Consider the following 18,361-nt stretch of genomic DNA (forward strand, 5'->3'; position numbering starts at 1 on the left):
CTTTGTCTTTTACTTGCAAATTACACTTCCTGAGTGTGCTCTTATATTCCAGAAATGTATATGCTTCTCTAGTTTATCCATGAAACAAAGATCTTTTTTTTAATATATTATGGGCTTTATTGCTCTTGCAATGATCAGGTCTTCTGTTACCTGCTTTGCTTGATTCATTTCCTTTTCTGATGCATTAATTCTGTACATCTTGGTGCCACAGAAAATTAGCAGCCGCGTTCATTCGACTGAAAGGGATCTGTCTGGTTCTCTGGCCTGTACTTTTCTGTGTTGCTACCAGAAATCATTATTCATTTAAGGAACTCTGAGACAATTGCTATGTTGCCATTGCTTTTTGGCTCTTCAGCTTCTATTGTGTATTACTATTTTTGTAGTCAGAGATATGACAAAAACAGACAATCACAGCAAAACTCCCAGAGTATTTATCTAATCAGCCTGTGAAACCTGAGTTCCAGGGTATGATGTTTCTGCAGAGCAACTGTAAAAATAATTTCACTATGACTGGGTTAGAAGTCAGTAAAGGGTTTTTGTTGATTTTGCATTTTTCCCTTTTTTACTAGAAGAACTCTGCCCTTCCTATTTACTTACTCAGTTTTATCTTCTTATTTTGCAGAAGAGTTGTCTCTAAGCATCTCTGTTTCAAATTGCCAGGTCCAGGAGAATGTGGTGAGTCATGTGCATTGTATAATGGTGGTATTTATTTATCTGGTACTGCAAAGTAATTGAGTAGTAACAGTGTGTGGACACTAAAGCAACACCAGGGCACTGTAGCTAAAGAAGTTCATGTTGCATACAGGACATAATCTACTTACCTGCCACAGCTGTTAGTATGAATGTATGTCCCTGCTTACAGTGCAGCTAAGTGGATTCTCCTCAGGGAAAGTTGGTTGTGTTTTTCCACTCCATTCAGGTAATGATGGCACCCTGGACAGTTTGATTAATGCCAAATGTAAATACAGCTTAGCCAGTACTAGCTAATACTGTCCTGAAAATTTCGATTGCTCCTGATATTTGTGATTTCTTTTTTTCTTTTAGGATATCAGCTCTGTGTACCAGATATTTGCTGATGAAGTGCTGGGCTCTGGTCAGTTCGGTATTGTATATGGAGGTAAATTGCATTATGTTTCCATGATGCATTTATTAAGGTAGAACATCTGTCTGCTTGATAAAATTAGCCTTTTGATATTTACTTAGCTATATCTAGAATGTCTAGGTGAGGTTTATCTTGTTGAAAGTTTTGCTTGGATTACTTTGCTGTGTGTCTCTGCAGTTTTATGTACAGTATCTATTAGAGTTAAGTTTGTGCATTTACAGTTTCACATTGGCATCAGAATCAGTTCAGAATATGCGTTGCATTTTGAGCACAGTTAAATACAAAGCAATGCTATTCTGAATTTGGCCTTGATTACCTATTTGGGTTTGGTTAAATTGCAAATTCTAACACTGTTGTCTGTATTATACAGCATTAGAAGTCGTGTATTTAAAGAGGCTGTTTGCTATACCTGTTTGCAAAGACACCTGAGAGATGTGGCCAGAAGCCATTAGAAAAACACAGTTTATGGTTTGACAGTATTTATACAAATGTATTATTGACATATTTTAGGCAAACAAATTTCTGTCAGCAGGATAAAGCAGAGGGAGGAATTCTTTGTCAAGAGGTCTTAGTCTTAGGTTTAAAATGTAATTTTATTACCTAGTTTTTAAAAACTCCCACTATAACTTGTTGATAGTATGTAATCACAAATAAAAGGAAGAAATACTAGAAATGCATCATATGAACTCTGTTTCTATTTTTTTTTTTAACCTGGTGTTACATCTCAAGTGTTGAGAAAACCACAGACCGTAAATCTGGAAAGAAAGAAAAAGTCATAAGTAATGATTAAAAGTGGTAACCTTTCTGCTTTGGTCATGTTGTCTTTCTAGTCAGGAAGTGTTGTGGCTATGATTCTTCTGTGTCCCAACTGTGTAGTTAAATACTTTCTTACTTCTAAACTTGCTTGATGGAAATAGTTTTTTCTGGTTTTACATCACACTTTGAGAAAGGTCAAGTTTGGTCCTCTCTGTATTTCTTAAAGCACAGTGTGAAAAGAAAAAAAGAACAGAGCACAAAGCTCTCTTAGGAATAGAACATGCAGACACTGTTTTAATGTTTTGCTTTTTATTTCTAAATATATTCTCCTAAATTGACTCTTAGATAAATCTCAACTTCATGAACCAATGCTTATTAATGCATAAAAATGTAAGAAGTGCTTGTAAAAAGCTTTCATTATATTAAATTTGTTTTACTTAATGATTCCTTGAAATACATAGGATATGTGTATTCAGTTTTGTAAGATAAAATCACAGGCTGAAAGAGTAAGAAAACAGAAAATAATATTCTTTTGCTGACTCCTGCACATTGTTTAATTGTTGCTGGTGTTTGGGGAGGCTAAATGTGGTAACCCCTAATATTGGCTACCCCCCACTTGTGTAGGCTTACTGAAATAATGGTAACAAGACCTTTTATTTAAATAAAGGTAAAATTGAGTTGCTTTCGTTGTTGTGGGGTTTGTTGGTTTATTATTCTTTTATGGTTGCGGGTTGGGTTGTTTGTTTTGGTTTTTTTTGGTATCCTCTGTTCTCAACAAACATTTCTAAATTGCAAATCAAGAAGTTACAAGATATAGATACCCAAGTCCTGTTTCTTTCAGTGAGAACAGTTTCCGTTTGCTTTTCCTATTTTGGTTAGTTTGAAGGGTCTGAAAAACAGAGACAGAAAAAACTATTCTCAACAGTTTCTTACTGATGTAAAACTTGCACTTAAACCTGCTTGGTTGTGTTTTGCTTAGGAAAAAGCGTTTTCAATCTGCTTTTCTCTTAGTCTTTCTTCATGTAGTCTGGCTTCTTTAGTTAAAGTGCTTTGTTATAGATAGGTTGGTTGCTTTTACCTTTTTTAGCAGCCTGGCATTTGTCTTCTGTATTTTGCAGCTAGTTAGATGGTATTTCTGCTGCATTTCAATACAGTTTCCTTCACCTGGCAGAGCTAAGCCCTTTATTCGTGACTATGTTTAAGGCAGGTGTGTTAGTTGCTGGGTGCAGCAGCCTTCAGAGCAGCTCCTGTGCCCTGCCTAAGCCCTGGCCACCAGTCCTGGCTGCAGAGCAGCAGAGGAGCCTAGCTGGGTGCTTGGTGAGGTGTAGCTGGACTCCCCATAGCAGTGCTGGTAGAACCCTCTGTGCCACTTGTACTGTAGTTGTGTGTGTCATCCCTGTTCCTAAGATGACTTCCAAACCCTTCACTGAGCAGATAACTACTTCTTTTTCTCTGCTGTAGACTTATTGTTCTGTATTAGTTTAGTATTAAATGTCTTAGATTAGACTTCAGTATTAAAAGTCTTGCAGTGTGTCATCCCTTTAACCTCTGTGATGTGGATGTGACAGAAGTCAGTTTAGCAGCTGTGAAGAAGCTGGGTAAGCATTTACAGCTACTCACTTGGCCCTGAAACAGCCTCTCTGTATATTGTAGAATGCTTCTTATGCAGGTGATGCAGGGTGCAGCAAGGAGTAGTTAGTATGTGGTGCAATCAGCATGGGGCTTTTTTCTTACCACAGCCTTTTAGAGCTTTTTGATCACAACGGGCTGCCCCGGTTGTTAAATGTGGTATTCTTCAGGGCACATAATTACTCTTGCATTCTCATAGAGTACTAGGTAATTCCCTTGCATGTGGAGCCCATCAAAGTATGAAACCACTAGAGAAGGCTTGTAGATCTGTCATCACTTTGGCCTTAAGTTGTTTCTTTACAGAAGAGAGGCAATATTCTGTGGAGTAGGTATTACTTGCTCATGTGCAAGTCCCTTGCACAAGCAAAAACTTCACCTAGTAGGTCTAATGCCAATGTACATACCTGACAGCAGAGTAGTAACTAGTTTGCATTTAATTTACAGCACTCCTGTTGAGGCTGATCACTTCTTGTTACTCATGTACCAGCTGAAATTTAAATATAGTAACATTTATGTAATATTCTGTACACTTGACAGAATATACTTCCACTAAAAGGAATTTCTGCTGTGATGTTTTATAACTGTGAATTTCTTCTTCCTCTTGATGGCTGACATTGACTTTCTGTTTAGGAAAACACAGGAAGACTGGAAGAGATGTGGCTATCAAAGTCATTGACAAGATGAGGTTTCCAACTAAACAGGAAAGTCAGCTTCGTAATGAAGTAGCCATTCTCCAGGTATAAAAGTGGTTTTGGATCACATTGGAGTTTTGTCTCAAGTAAACCATTAATGAGATTTTGTAATGTGTGTAAGTGTTCTGAATTGGTTTTTTAAGTCTGCATATGTGATTTCTGAGTCTTTTTGTAAGATAAAATCTTACAGGAGCAGGAGTTCCTGCGTACTTGGTAGAGCTGGTAACTTGGGGGTGGTATCTACCCCCTGTAGGAGATCCACCAAAGACATGTACTTGGGCCCCATTGTGTCTCCTTCAACATTATTTTCTGTTGTCTTCCACTACTGGCTCCTCAATCTTTGAGTGCTATTCGTACACTCAGTAGCTTGAGTACAGAACATACGTCAGCTATCAATTAATAAAAGTAGTTAAAAATAATTTGTGTTAAATTAGTCTTAAGTTGTTGACATGTTTCATGGGTTGACTTTTATTTCAAGCTAGTTTTGTGACTCAGATACTGTTTTTTCTCACCTCTGACTCTCCTCTTAACTGTTTTGAGATTTGTGGTGCAATATTTCTGTGTAATTCAGGATATTTCCTACTGTTTTATTTTAATGCTGTGTCTACACTACTTTGTTTTAGAATTTGCACCACCCTGGGATTGTGAACCTGGAATGTATGTTTGAAACCCCAGAACGGGTCTTTGTTGTGATGGAAAAGCTGCATGGGGATATGCTAGAGATGATCCTTTCCAGTGAGAAAAGTCGACTTCCAGAACGAATAACTAAGTTCATGGTCACACAGGTTTGCTTTCAGTTTCTCTGCCTTGAGAGGAAGAACTAGATTTGGCTTTTGTAATTGTGAGAGAATGGAATTTGGAGAGGGGATTTTCTGTACTGTTATTTAAAAGAGGTAGCGGAGAGGGCTGCACATCTAATGAAAGTTGAATCAACATGAAAAGAACTTTCAATTTTTATTATGTTAATTTTCCCCCCCTTCTTTCCCAAGAGGTAACATTATGGACATCTGAAGGTGAATGTCAAAACAGCAAGCCCCCAAAAAGACAGAGGAGGAGGAAAAAAGGAGGGGAAAATAAACCCCATTGGTTCCAAGTCTTGATAGGCTGGAAAAAAACAGTACTTGCACAGTATATTTGGGTTAATTCTTGAGGACTCTGTTGATAGAAATTGCTGTATTGGTTAGTGTGTGTCTTTTGACACTTCTGATCTGCTTTAATATGTTCTGAAAATGTGCTTTCCTTTTTGTAGATACTTGTTGCTTTGAGAAATTTACACTTCAAGAATATTGTGCACTGTGATTTAAAACCAGAAAATGTACTACTAGCATCAGCAGAACCATTCCCTCAAGTGAGTGAAGATTAAAATGTCCTCCTTTCATCACTTTTAATTGTTCTTTTTTTAAAGCAACATACACATTGCAGCTTTAAAAGTGACTTCTTATGGGATTGTTCAACTGACTTCATATAGAATTATCTGAACTACATGTATTACAGTTGTCTGTCTTTTTCCTCTCTAACTCTTAGCCTGGCTTAATGCTCAGTGGCCTGTTTCAGTTTCTTTTCTCCTCAGATGTGGATCATGTCTCAGAGCAGTGCTGTGTACCAGCATTCTTTCATGCATGGAGCCTGAGAAGTACAGCTGCTGACAGCACTTACTAAAAGGCTGTGTAGATTGCATCTGGCTTTATGCTTGTCTAGAGTGCATGGAAATTGGCATTCTGGATTAGTGGGAATATTCCAGTGGAAAAGGCACTTGACTAGAAGCTTCAAGACCAATCCACATTTCTGTTCCAGGCTGTTTGACTTTGTGGAAGAATTTCTTCCCTGTTGTGCATCTCCTCTTTTCTCTCTAGTCTGTGTTGCTTTTAAGGAGTTGACAAAAGGGAGTGGGTCATTTGTCACTGGTCTTGCTCAGGGATCTTCATCATCAGTATGTGTGATACTACATTGTTACATAAACTAAATAGCTGATTTCTGTGAGAGATATACTGTTTGGGGATATTTTTATTTAGTTACTGTCAATTCTTCACCCAGTCAGCTGTTACCTTAGGTACCTTGAATAGTATGGATTTAGTGAAGGATATACAGAAAGCAAAACTGTTAGGCAGCATCAAGGAGTTTCTTTCAGTCCTATGACATTAATGCAAAGTGGAATTTGGAGAGTCACTTGTAGGCCTTTAGTGCATTGCTCTTTCTTGCACCACAATGAGGCCTCGTAACTTGAGCTTAGTGTAGGACTTGATCTGGATCCTTTTATCTGTCCAAGTGCCTGCTGTGTTCAAGTGAAGGAACCATCCCAGAACCATGAAGATTTGAGCCGCAGTGCATGTGCCAGCTGTTGGTGCTTTTTAACTTGGATGTTCTGTCCAGAGTTGGCTGTGTCTGTGTTCTAGATAAAGCTCATGGTTTGATTGCTGTGTGGCTGAAGGCTCCAGCTTCAGGAATAGGAATAAGGAATGTGATTAGGCTGGGATTTGTGTGTTTTTAACTTCGGTTCTGTCCCTTGTGAAGCTGCAGATTTGCCTCTGGAAATGAGCTGAGTTTGGAATGAAGCTTTATTTGTCCTTATTTGCACACTTGTGGCCACGTACTACACAAACTGCCTCTGACCAGAGTCTGTGTAAGGCCAGTTCAGGTCTTATCAAACTAGGGGTGATCAACAGTCTGCAAAACCTTAACTGACTGCCTTACATAATGTTTTGTCTCTGTTTTTAATGCATATAATGCTTAAGTGATGGCAGGAGGGGTGTCTGGTCTGGGGCAGCAGCATGCTTTGGAGGCCAAGCAGAGATTTCTCAGTTTAAAACACATTTGTTTTGCAGGTGAAGCTGTGTGATTTTGGCTTTGCACGCATCATTGGTGAAAAGTCTTTCAGGCGCTCTGTGGTGGGGACTCCTGCTTACCTCGCCCCTGAGGTGCTCAGGAGCAAAGGTTACAACCGCTCTCTGGACATGTGGTCAGTGGGGGTTATTGTCTATGTGAGCCTCAGTGGTACATTCCCATTTAATGAAGATGAGGATATAAATGATCAGATTCAAAATGCAGCATTTATGTACCCACCGAATCCTTGGAAGGAAATTTCTAGCGAAGGTAAAAGAAATTACTTTTCTCTATTGGAATGTTTTTATATGTGGATGACACGTTCAAGTGCTTAAACCTCAGGGTTCAGTCAGAAAGGAGTGTGAGAATTATTGATAGTTTGAGTTTAGTAGACTATGCTGAAGTGGATAAATATGAGCTGGCATATATTTGTGTCAAATATAAATTGTCAAATATAATACTTTAGATCATTTTCAGGGCAGGAGAATTAATAGATTTAGGAAGAAAATTGAATTAGATACATGAGAAGTGGTATGAATAGCCTGAAACATCACAAAATTCCCAGGGAAAGGTGAAATAATGTGTGTTTGCTGAATGCTGATCTCAAACCATACTTTATCTAAACTGTAATCACTGCAACAATTCAATGTTGAATCTGGAATTTGAGTTTTGTACATTAGCAAGTATGAATCTAAATGGCAGGTCTGAACAATGCTGAAGTTTATGAGGGTGATCTTTAGATAACTCCAGTGCCAGCTTCGTTATGAGTGACGTGCATATGATTAACACACAGGTAGGTGTGGAAGGACATACATGAAAGTGTACAACAGTGAAAATAGCTACATCATTGTTGGACACAGGACTATGCTCACCAAAATCAGTAGGAAAAAAGATTAACAAATAATATAGTAAAGCTTCTAGTGTTTAAAAGGTGGGGGGAAGCTTACCCCATAACTAGTTTGTAGCCTTGTTTAACATAAGCAAAACTAAATATAAAATTCAAAGGTTTGGTTAAATTTAAGCGTTCAGTAGGCTATACACAAGATTCATTTCCATTGCGGTATGTGACTAATGATAGAGGTGATTAGTACTTAAACAACATAATTTTTGTTCTTTTTTTGTTAGCTATTGATTTAATAAACAATTTACTTCAAGTGAAGATGAGAAAACGCTTCAGTGTTGACAAATCCCTTAGTCACCCATGGTTACAGGTAAACCTGTCTGCCTTTTTCACTGTGTGTATAATGTGTGAATAATGACTTTTTTGGCTGAAATCCTTCAGGGGCCTATGAAAACTGCTCCTATCACATTCTTTTAACAAGCATTCATGGAGGTTTGAGTATTTTGGGTTTTAGGTTTACATACACATCTGTGTGTCCAGGATTCTGCCCATCTGTTAATGGCTTTTTTACTCAAAGGAAAAGTACCTTATTGTCTCTCCCACCCTTTACTTTCTGTCTGATACTGACATAGTTTTAGTTTTCTGCTCCTCCCATGAATGTGGGCAGTGATGAGTGCATGGAGCCCTGTAAAATCAGCACAGAGACAAACACTGTTTTGTGCTGAAGTGGACACAGGCTGGTGTGTGCTGTAACCTGTAGCTGGTTTAGAACAGATTGGTTTGGAATGGAATTTCTCCTGCTTTGATGTGGGTTCCTTTCATGGAGGTTTCACAATACTGTATGCACATAGCCATGCACTGACATAACTGAAAACACGTTAAGGGGAAAATCTAATTAATTTTGAGAACAAACAATATTGGAATGAGTATAATTTCATGTATGTGCATATACACAACTAGTTTTATAATGCAGGTTCATAGCTCTCTCCTTACAAAGTTTTTGTCATTCACAGCCTTCTATATTAGCCTGTTTAACTTAGAGCTATTTTTAGTGGACTCTGTTGGGGTATTTTGTTGGAGGGTGCTTGGGTTTGGTTTTTGTGTTGTTTTTTTTTTTTTTATAAACAGATCTTGCTGATGGTATCCTGTGGCTATTTATGCTAAAAGTAGAGACAGACTGCAGAACTTACTTGTGGGAATGTAGTGCTGCTGTTTCCTAAACTGCTTCCTTAAATCTCTTTGGCTCATTAGGATTATCAGACTTGGCTCGACCTCAGAGAATTTGAAACACGCATTGGAGAGCGTTACATTACCCATGAGAGTGACGATGCACGCTGGAAAGAACATGCTTATGAACACAACCTTGAGTATCCCCAGCATTTCATTATGGCTCCTAATCCAGATGACATGGAAGAAGACCCTTGATTTATTCATTATGCTGAATTGCAGCAAAGAAGGATACTCCAGACAGAAGCTGAAGATAAGTTTTGGAACAGCTATTGCTCTTTCTGAATGCTGTCACATAGTTTGGTGCGTCAAGCCCCAGAGGATCCTACATGGACACGGGAATGGGAGCAGACTGTCGTCCAACAAGCTTTTCTCCATCTCTGACTTAAACTACAAGTAGTTACTGGACAGTGGGATGAGCCTTGTTGGGTAACATTACACTAAGCTGTGTGGCTGCAAAGCCATTACTGAGGTGTAATGTGTACAGATTGAATGGTTTGTATGTTTTTCAAGGGTTTTTGTTTTGTTTTTTCATAGCCTACACAATAAGAATTTTGGAATAGTTTTCTAATCCCTATTTACTAGGCCATAGAGGACTGTTTTCTGTTACTTGGATACATCTCCCGTTTCCTAAACTGTGGATGGTGAAAAGAGACTCCAAAGAGAAATCAGTGGAGAACACCTTGGCTAATAGCAAAACGTGGTGGTTGAGTCGAATACAGCTTCATAGATGAAGGAATAATTTGCTGCTGTTAAGACAGTTAAATATGTGTGTCTTTGCCCTAACTGAACTTTTTTCCAGATGCCAAAAAATAGCGAAAACCCCGTAACTTCTTACATTCCTCTTGAAATGCTGGCTGACAATCTAAGGAGATGACAATCAAAGCTATGCCAAGTCCTTTATTTTGTCTGCTGAAACAAAGCAATAAGCCACAACAGTGCACTGCTGTGCAAGGCATTGATACACACCAAAGGCATTTTGCCTTAAAACTACACCAGTAATGCACAGAAAGCATGCAAGACTTGATGTAGCATATCCTTTCACTCTGGAAGACCAGCTTCTAGCAGAAGGATGTGGAAGAATAGGGAAAAATACATGCAGCTTTCTTCTGTTATTTTGAGTCATTAGGTTTTTAAATTTTTCTAATATTTTTCTAAGTTTTTTAAGGTTCCCTGGACTTACATCAGGAGTAGTTTGTAGCCTGCTAGCTTGTATCTTAACTCTGCTCAACACCTAGGAGTAACGGTGGATACCACATCACCTGTTGCTTCTGCCAGGGCAGCTGGATTGTAGGAGAAAGACTCTGCCTTCCCACCTTACCCTGCAGCCCCTCTGGCCCTCTTGCTGTGCTCAGTGCTGTTTGAGCTGAATGAAGAGTCCAAACCAAACTCCCAACTCAGTTTTTTAATGCAGATGCCTCAGCTGGAGGATTCCCAACCACTTATTGGACTTGTGGCACAATGCAGGGGAATCAGCAGTGTTCTTTGGAAACGATTCCCTCGGAGGACAGTTACAGGTTGTGGCGTTTCAAAGAAGTTTGAGGCCATGAGTGCTAAATGCAAAGGGAAGAGGGGTTTTTTTGTTGTATTTTAAGAAATGAAAAAGGTGAAATCTTTCCTTTTGTGTGGGGTAACAGTGTTGTGCTGCTGGAAGGTGCTGGATGGCTGTATGTACCCCTCATGTGCCAAGCTACTTCCCTGGAGCTTGGTTGGAAATATTTTTAAAGTTCTGATACAGGCTCGAACTGCAGTGTCAGCGAGGGGCTTTGGGGTATCTCCTCTCTCCTACAAAGATTTTCTTATTTGTTTGTGTGTAGATAAGTATTTTTCTACTGTTGTTATTCAGGTAAGGAAACAGGTGAGCAGACTTTTTATAAGTTGTTAGATATACATAAAATTTTATACGGTTATTTCAGGGCTGGCAGCTGCTTGCAATAGCAGTGACCTGGCAGTGAAGTCAGTGGCAGTTGCAGGACTGTGTGCCCACAGGTAGGTTGGGTCTTTAACCCATATTTTTTTTCCTATTGCACTTAGATGAAGTGCCACTGCATTTTGTAGGCGTCTGTGTCGGTAAAGGCTGAGCTCTGGCTTCTTAACCCTGTTAAGGGAGGGTTTTGGGACTGATTGTTCAGAGAGGCACTATTTTTAATCTGGAACCAGAGCAATCACCTGTGATGTTGGTAGTCTGGTGCTCAGCAAGGGAAGCAGTGCTGGTTTTCAACTTCCACTGCTCAAGTGGCCAAACTTCAGCGAAGCCATCGCTATCTTCCATCCTAACTGTAATTATGTAGATACAGTCCGGATTGAAACTTAAGATTTTGTACTTAAGCTGTCACTTCAGGTTTACCTGTGGTTTTTGTGTTGTTTTAAGGGAGGAAATAAAGCCAGCTCAGTCACTTGAAAAAGCACAACAGGACTAGAGGAAGGAGGGAACAAGAATGAAGTAGAAGGCCTGGCTGATGTCTCTCCCCATGAAGTCTGCTCTGCTTCAAGATACTATATGAGCTATTTATTCTTCAAGTTGTATTAAAATAAAAACAATGCTGTTGGCCTTTGGAGAGGATTGCCTGAGCATATATGCAGGCTTATGGGGCCAGACAATACAAGCCACTAGCAGTTAGTAGTCAGGAAACCAAAAAAATCAGACATACATTAGGAGTAAACTTTATTCAGAGTAGTAAAAATAGCTGAGTTTATTCCCTTTTTTTTCTACCTTTACTGCAAACTCTGACAGCAGTAGTTACAGTGTTTAATACCCTTACCCCTAGATGAATTAAGTTGCGTTCATTCAAGAAATAGTGCCATGGTGATGCTAGAAAAAAAGCTCATGTAAAATTTATAGCCTCAAAAGGACACTGTCAAGTACTTTTATATTTTTATACATCCCATTGTTTGTAAATATCCTCTGATAAGCTTGAAAATAAAATTTATTTCCCTATCAGACTTGTTCTTTTTATTTACATGAATTATCTCTCCTATCAAGTGCTCTTAGGAGTAAGTGTTTTTTTTATACTTCCTTGTTTGTGGATTTGCCATTAGCTATGCCCTGCTGTGGGAATTCTGTTAGCAGTAACTCCTTTTGCATGCATCCTGTCACCACTCTCTTCATAAAAATATCTTCAAAGATGTCAAGGCATCTTGGTTTTAATCAGGTACCAAAGCTGAGTACATTTAAAGTCTCCTGAGCATATCTGTTTGTTACTGACAAATTTTGATTCCACTAGGAAATATTCACTCAGCTCTACCCTAAAACCCCCCAAAACACTGTTAATTCTCTGCTCTGTGTGTGCTGGTTTCTGAATGTGCAGTGTTTTATTTCTACTCATACTGCTGTCAGTCAGAAGGTTTAGTGTGCTGCACTAGATTTACTCTGAAACAGCACTCCCTGCCAAAACGTGGCTGGGCCCTGAAGCAGACTGATTTGAGAAAATTGCCTGAAGTAGTAAGGTGAAATTTCATCTGCTTTTCAGTTCAGAGATAAAATATTTAGTTCTTACCTTACTGCCTGCGTGTTGATGACAGGATTGCAAAACCATAAAATAAACCAGTCTATTCCTTTTACTTTGATTTTTTTAAATAGGTTGCTATTGAAAGCTACTGCTATCAGACTTTTTCTATAGTGTTTGAAATTACTTCAATGAGAGTTCATTAAATCCAGCAACAGGTGGTAAGGGAGGCTTTGGTCCTGGCTTATCTTTCTTGTCAGGATGTACTAGTCTGTGGTGAGGCAGCAGGGCAAAAAAGTTAAAGCAGTCCCCCATCTTCTCAGGATTCATCAGCATATCAGAGCTGTGAAGTAACTGCTCACGAGTTGCTGTGTCACGAGAATTCTGCAAGAGCACCTGAAGGAAAAGAGAATGCAGGTTACAGCCCTTCCTGCTTTCCTGTGAGTTCCCTCACACCTGTGATCCCTGCTTGCATCCTTTTCACTCACACTAATCTAACACTGCTGTAATGGTTGGTCGAGCTGGTGAGACCTCTGGTGGAGCTCATACACTGATGAATGTGGCAAAGTTTTGCATTACATGCTCATAAATACAATATGATCAGTTTACTTCCAGGGATCTGGAGTCACTTCAGTCTAGGAGAGGCAACTTTCTGTTCTCACACCTATGTGTTATTTTGAACAACTTTTGTTTAAAATCAGATTTTTATACAAACTCTCTTGCTGCTTAAAGAGTACTGCCTGTGGATCGGGAGAGTTTATGTACCTGCAATCGGAGGTCGATGCCCATGTTTTTTAAGAACTCCCTCTGTTTTATGGGGCCTAATGTAGCTGTTCTTCCCTGTGTCATCTTCCGAAGATAGCTGAAATCCACGTCTGCTGTCAGGTCTGCTGTCCCTGGAGCACTCAGCACATCGTGAGGTTTGTGATTCCGGAAACCCTGAAAATTAAATCAGATGGTAATACTCAGCTGTAGTCCAGCTGCCACAGCTGGGGCCAGCCAAAGCTAAGTTCTGCATGTGAGGGGTGAGAATGGCAAATAATATCTGGAAAAAGTGTAGCAATGACTCAGATTATCCTTTCCATCTGCCAGAAACCCTTATGTGTACTGATTAAGTAAGAATCACTCAGTTTTACTGCTGCAGCATAAATGCAGTTTTTCCTACTATGTCCACCTAAGAACTTTCAAGAACCTAATGATCAAAGGGACAAAAGATAACAGAATATTTTGGCTTATTATTTCAGGGTAAACGACTTGCCCGGAAAGTGTCAGTTTTGGTTCCATCATGACCATAATCCGCCACCAGTGCAGCCCCACCATCCTCTTCTATGCGACAGGCAAGTCTCTGCACGATGACACCAGCCTCAGGACACACTTCCACATGGTCTCTTGTTTCTTCTGGCTAGTGCAGAGTTGAAAGATCAAACACCTGTATTAGCAGACAAGTACGGGGCAAGACTTCGTCACACTTGATGTCTTGGGACTGTCGCTTCGTTGGGGCACAGAGGCACAGGGGGTGCATTCTAGGCTACCTCCAGCTTGAGCTAGTTTTTGCTATCTGTCATTTTCAATCAGTGTTTTCTGACTGCTGGATTTCAGTCATCTCTTATATAACCTGTAGCCAAATAAAATTTTCTAGCAAGTATCAGGTGAAACTTCATTACTGTGGCACTGAAAGAATGAAAATGGCTCATCAGCTATGCACACTCTGCAAAAAAACCTTTCTGTGTGAAAATGGTTTTAATCTCCAGTGCTTCATTTTGTAACTTTGAGAATCCAGTGAACTGAGACAGACTCCTCTTGCTGTCACAGTAACTGAGAAGCAGTAAATGTACTTGAAAGAGTCAGTAAAGATGTAAATAGGAGCTCTGGTAGGCAGAACCTCACCTGAATGAAGTTTTCTGTTGCAGGAGTACTGGATGGTGACAGGACAAACCGCAGCTGGTCAGGAGCTTCTGGATCTATATCAACCAACACTTCACGCCAGCCTTTCTCTGTTCTCTGTTTAATGAGCCCAGAGCACTCATTTTACACTCTAACGGATACAACAGTGTCTTGTTTGTTTGAACTAATATGTCAAGAATACAGTCTGCTATGAACAACTACTCATTCCTACTTAATTCCAGCAACTGCCTTAGAAAAAGCTTGTGGTAGAGTCTTTGTGCAGAGCCAACAAATACAGGTTCAATTATCCTCCAAAGGAATGAATGATGCTCTGAATAAAAATGCTGCCTTTTCTATTGACAATGCAACATTTAACTTATCAAAACACAACAATTCATTCTACTGGTGACTTTCATAAACGAGTTAGTTTCTTCTGAATCATAACAAGTCTCTATTTTGCTACTCTTGTTACCATTAAAATGAAAGCCCTTCAGACTTCGTTAGCGGTGGTACAGAAAATCATGTGGGAATTAAAGACTTCATTAATGTAGCATAAGAAATAAAACAACCTTGAGAGTTATCTCAGCTAAAAGAAATCCTTAGCTTTTTACGAGTTTTTCCATTCAAGAACAGTTACTAATTTTACAGTTACCAGCTGAATTAAGCCTTATTTGTCCAAATTCAGTTAGAATTATTTTATCACCAGAGGCAGTGCAGGTGTCTAGTTTGGCACCTTAATTCTGTTCTTCCTCAAAGAGAAAAGCTGTTTAAGCAGGTGGTCAGAGTAACAATAATCTTTTGGCTATACCTGAAACTTATGTATTGGCAGGGCATCAAAGAACTCATGTGCTAAGTAAAAGCTGTAACCTGGGGGAAGGTAAAAAAAAGAATACATTAAATTATGAATGCTTCTCTAGCAGCTTCCAGTTGAAAACTGAAATGTTTTTATGATTTTTAATATATTAAGCTAGTTAATGTGATTGTGAAACAATTATAATTACTTCCAGTTTGGATACATCAAAGAAAGGATTTTTACAGCTAGCTACAGCCAGTCCATGAATTTTAGATCATTATCACATGAAAGGACATTTGGGCAAAGCCAGTGAATGGTTTCCCATGGAAAGAAAAGGTCATAATACAGGAAATTGCATAGCTATCCCCAAACGAAGGTGGCAGTGATGAAAATGAGCCAAGATCCTGCCTCAGATTCATACCAGTGAGAACAAGTATGTATATTAACTACTTTTCTGTCTAGTGTGAAGGCTGGCAGAGATGCCTCCGTTATCCAAAGCTGCAAATGAAGGAAGGACACCATCCCTTTAATGGGACACTCAAGCTCCTTACCTGGAGGCACATCTTGAATGTCTCTGTACCAAGAAATGGGAATTCCAGTCTTGCTAACACCTTTCATGTAAGCAGAATTGTCCTCAGGGTTTGGCTGCACCTTCCCTCCCATCAGCGTCAGTGCTTGGGTTTCGCTGAGCTTGGGACTCACTTCTACCAGGTGAACAGAGACATCACATTTACTAAGTACAGAGGAGAGCTGGCTGAAGACCTATAAAGGCAGATGAATTCTATTAGGCACAGTCTTGTGCTGTATATGTTAAAGGTTTAAGTATTAACCTTTTGTCTCACTGTTCATGTTCAAGATAAAAGATTTAGTTGGCTTTCATTTAACAAAACACTGCACTCTGCTCCTCCAGAAGGAAGGAGGAATTTTTCCTAGATTTTAATAAAAGCGGCTATGTTTTCAGTAAAGTTGGCAAAACATAGCACACATGACATGGCTGTAAGGTAAGGACAACATGAAATACTAATTTGGAATAGTAATAGCAGCTCCTCTAAGACCTGCAGAGGCTTTAGCATTAAGAGAAAATGGCTCGGTTTTCTCTGACACCATAAACAAGTGTTCAATGTCCCACATTTCACTGTGTTTGATTTTTTTCATTAAAATACATAAATAGAATGAAAGTTCTTCTGACGTACCAAATCTCATTAGTGATCTGTTTATGAATCAGTGGTATTTTAATTGGGAGCCATGACTGAACACAAAGGGTTAACTCAGGAGAAATAAGCCCCTGAAATCCCCAAAGCAACTAATACAATTTCACTCCTGTGTTATTGTCCTCCCCCTCTTCCTCCTATTCCTTGCACTGACTCCTATGTCCCAGTTACACACAGCAGCACCCTCCTAAATGGTTGTCAGTTTGGATAATGCTTTCCTATACGGAGAAAATTAGTGATGGAATTCCTTTCTGTCAAGCAGTGTTCGAAAGGTCACACACATGTCCACACACTGTGCACACAGCAGCCTGTGTTCTGCTTCCAACCGGAGAGACTTAGTCTCAGACACAAGACACACATCTATTTCCATGAGAGTCCAAACTGCAAACCTGACTGATGTGATTTGGTTACTAGGGCAGGTTAAACCCTGAGAGCCAAACACCATCCCTCCAGATTTCACAGCAGCCATGGAATAAAGCCAGAAATCATACGAATAGTTTCCACCTACCCGCAGTATATCCTCAGTAAGGGTGCCCTTCCCTGGGCCCAGTTCCACCAGCTGGAAGGTGCTAGGTCTGCCCATGGCCATCCATTCACTTATATACCATATTCCTATCAACTGATGGTGAGACACAACACAAACAAAGAGTTACAACAATAACTTGTGCAAAGTGGTACGTGCCCTTTGTCTGATAATAACTAAGGCAACATGGCACATCCTCTCTCCATATTTTAAAGTTAAGACAAATTATGATACATAACTTCATGCTCTTCTCTTTACATATTAAAACTGGTGATTGTTTGCTGTCAGCCCAGGAGAAGCAGCTCTCCATCAGTAAATGGGTGGGACTCTGTTCTGGCTGGAGCCAGAACTTTGACTTAAGGCCCAAATGTAGGTCACTGCCCAGGTGACTCTGAACAACTGTTCTTCATGACAGTGCATTAACCAAAGTGTCATCAAGAACAGCATTTAGCCAGTCTTCAGTACTGGAAATGAGACACAAACAAGACTGAGCCAGACAGAAGTCTGGAAATTATTTCTGAGGAGAGTTTTCACACTGGGAAACCACCCTTTTTATTTATAAGCAAGCTCTGTATGAAAGTGTCAATAAGGAGTGTTTCAGACCATACACATGAAAGGACTTGCAGGAAAACAAAACACCGCTTGCTCCCTCAAAACAATTTTTCTTTTGGGAAATAACTTGAAACCTAACTACTCGAGTATTTTGACACTGGTGAGGTACCTGAACGGTGACTTGGAAATCACAGAATGGGTAAACCTGGCAGGGACCATATCTGGTCCAACCTCCCTGCTCAAGCAGGGCCACCCTAGAGTACATGGCACAAGACTGTGTCCAGAAGGTTCTTGAATATCTCCAAAGAGGGAGACTCCACAACCTCTCTGGGCAATCTGTTCCAGTGCTTGGTCACCCACACAGCAAAGAAGTTCTTCCTCTTATTCAGGTGGAACTTTGTGTTCATCAGGTTCTACCTGTTGCCTCTTGTTCTATTGCTTGGCTCCACTGAGAAGAGCCTGGGTCCACTCTCTTCACACCCACGCTTCAGATCCTCTTTAAGTCATCTCTTCTTGAGGTGGAACAGGACCAGAGCCCTCAGCCTTCGTCGTAAGAGAGGAATCACCTTTGCAGCCCTCTGCTGACCCACCTCCAGCAGCTCCATGTCTTTCTCGTACTGAGGAACTCGGAACTGGACACAGCACTCCAGACATGGCCTGAGAGGCAAGATCACCTCCCTTGACCTGCTGGCAGTGCCCTAACAAATGCACCCCAGGATACCGGTGGCCTCCTAGGGCACACTGTGGGCTCATGGACAGCTTGCTGCCCACCAGGGCCCCCAGCCAGCCCCGCGCAGATGAAGAAAGTAAACCAACATTACTCAAGACACAAGGCGCTGTGTTACCTCTCCAAACACCTGGCTTATTTCAGGTGAGGTGATGAAG

General features: G+C 40.1%; 2 protein-coding genes across 3 annotated transcripts in view; one reads left to right on the plus strand and one right to left on the minus strand.

The window, feature by feature from the left end:
- The window catches only part of PRKD3 (protein kinase D3), a 38,925-nt gene extending 29,538 nt beyond the window's left edge, over nt 1-9,387 (plus strand). For both annotated transcript variants that reach the window (XM_009077974.1, XM_009077975.1), the window contains exons 11-18: nt 623-675; nt 1,045-1,117; nt 4,118-4,224; nt 4,803-4,964; nt 5,429-5,527; nt 7,002-7,269; nt 8,125-8,210; nt 9,092-9,387. In XM_009077974.1, coding sequence (XP_009076222.1) covers nt 623-675; nt 1,045-1,117; nt 4,118-4,224; nt 4,803-4,964; nt 5,429-5,527; nt 7,002-7,269; nt 8,125-8,210; nt 9,092-9,265 — 1,022 coding nt within the window. In that variant the 3' untranslated portion in view covers nt 9,266-9,387. The remainder of the gene's footprint in view (nt 1-622; nt 676-1,044; nt 1,118-4,117; nt 4,225-4,802; nt 4,965-5,428; nt 5,528-7,001; nt 7,270-8,124; nt 8,211-9,091) is intronic.
- Nucleotides 9,388-12,195: 2,808 nt separating this feature from the next.
- NDUFAF7 (NADH dehydrogenase (ubiquinone) complex I, assembly factor 7) lies at nt 12,196-18,357 on the minus strand (the record flags this gene model as incomplete). The annotated part of the gene is made up of 9 exons (XM_009077976.1): nt 12,196-12,452; nt 12,677-12,909; nt 13,279-13,452; nt 13,772-13,915; nt 14,401-14,514; nt 15,206-15,264; nt 15,742-15,952; nt 16,910-17,020; nt 18,322-18,357. Coding segments are annotated over 8 exons (1,062 nt in total), but the record flags the coding sequence as incomplete, so codon positions are not given.
- Between the last annotated feature and the right edge of the window lie 4 nt (nt 18,358-18,361).

The sequence above is a fragment of the Acanthisitta chloris genome, unplaced genomic scaffold (assembly GCF_000695815.1).
Source record: "Acanthisitta chloris isolate BGI_N310 unplaced genomic scaffold, ASM69581v1 scaffold16047, whole genome shotgun sequence".
Taxonomy (NCBI): domain Eukaryota; kingdom Metazoa; phylum Chordata; class Aves; order Passeriformes; family Acanthisittidae; genus Acanthisitta; species Acanthisitta chloris.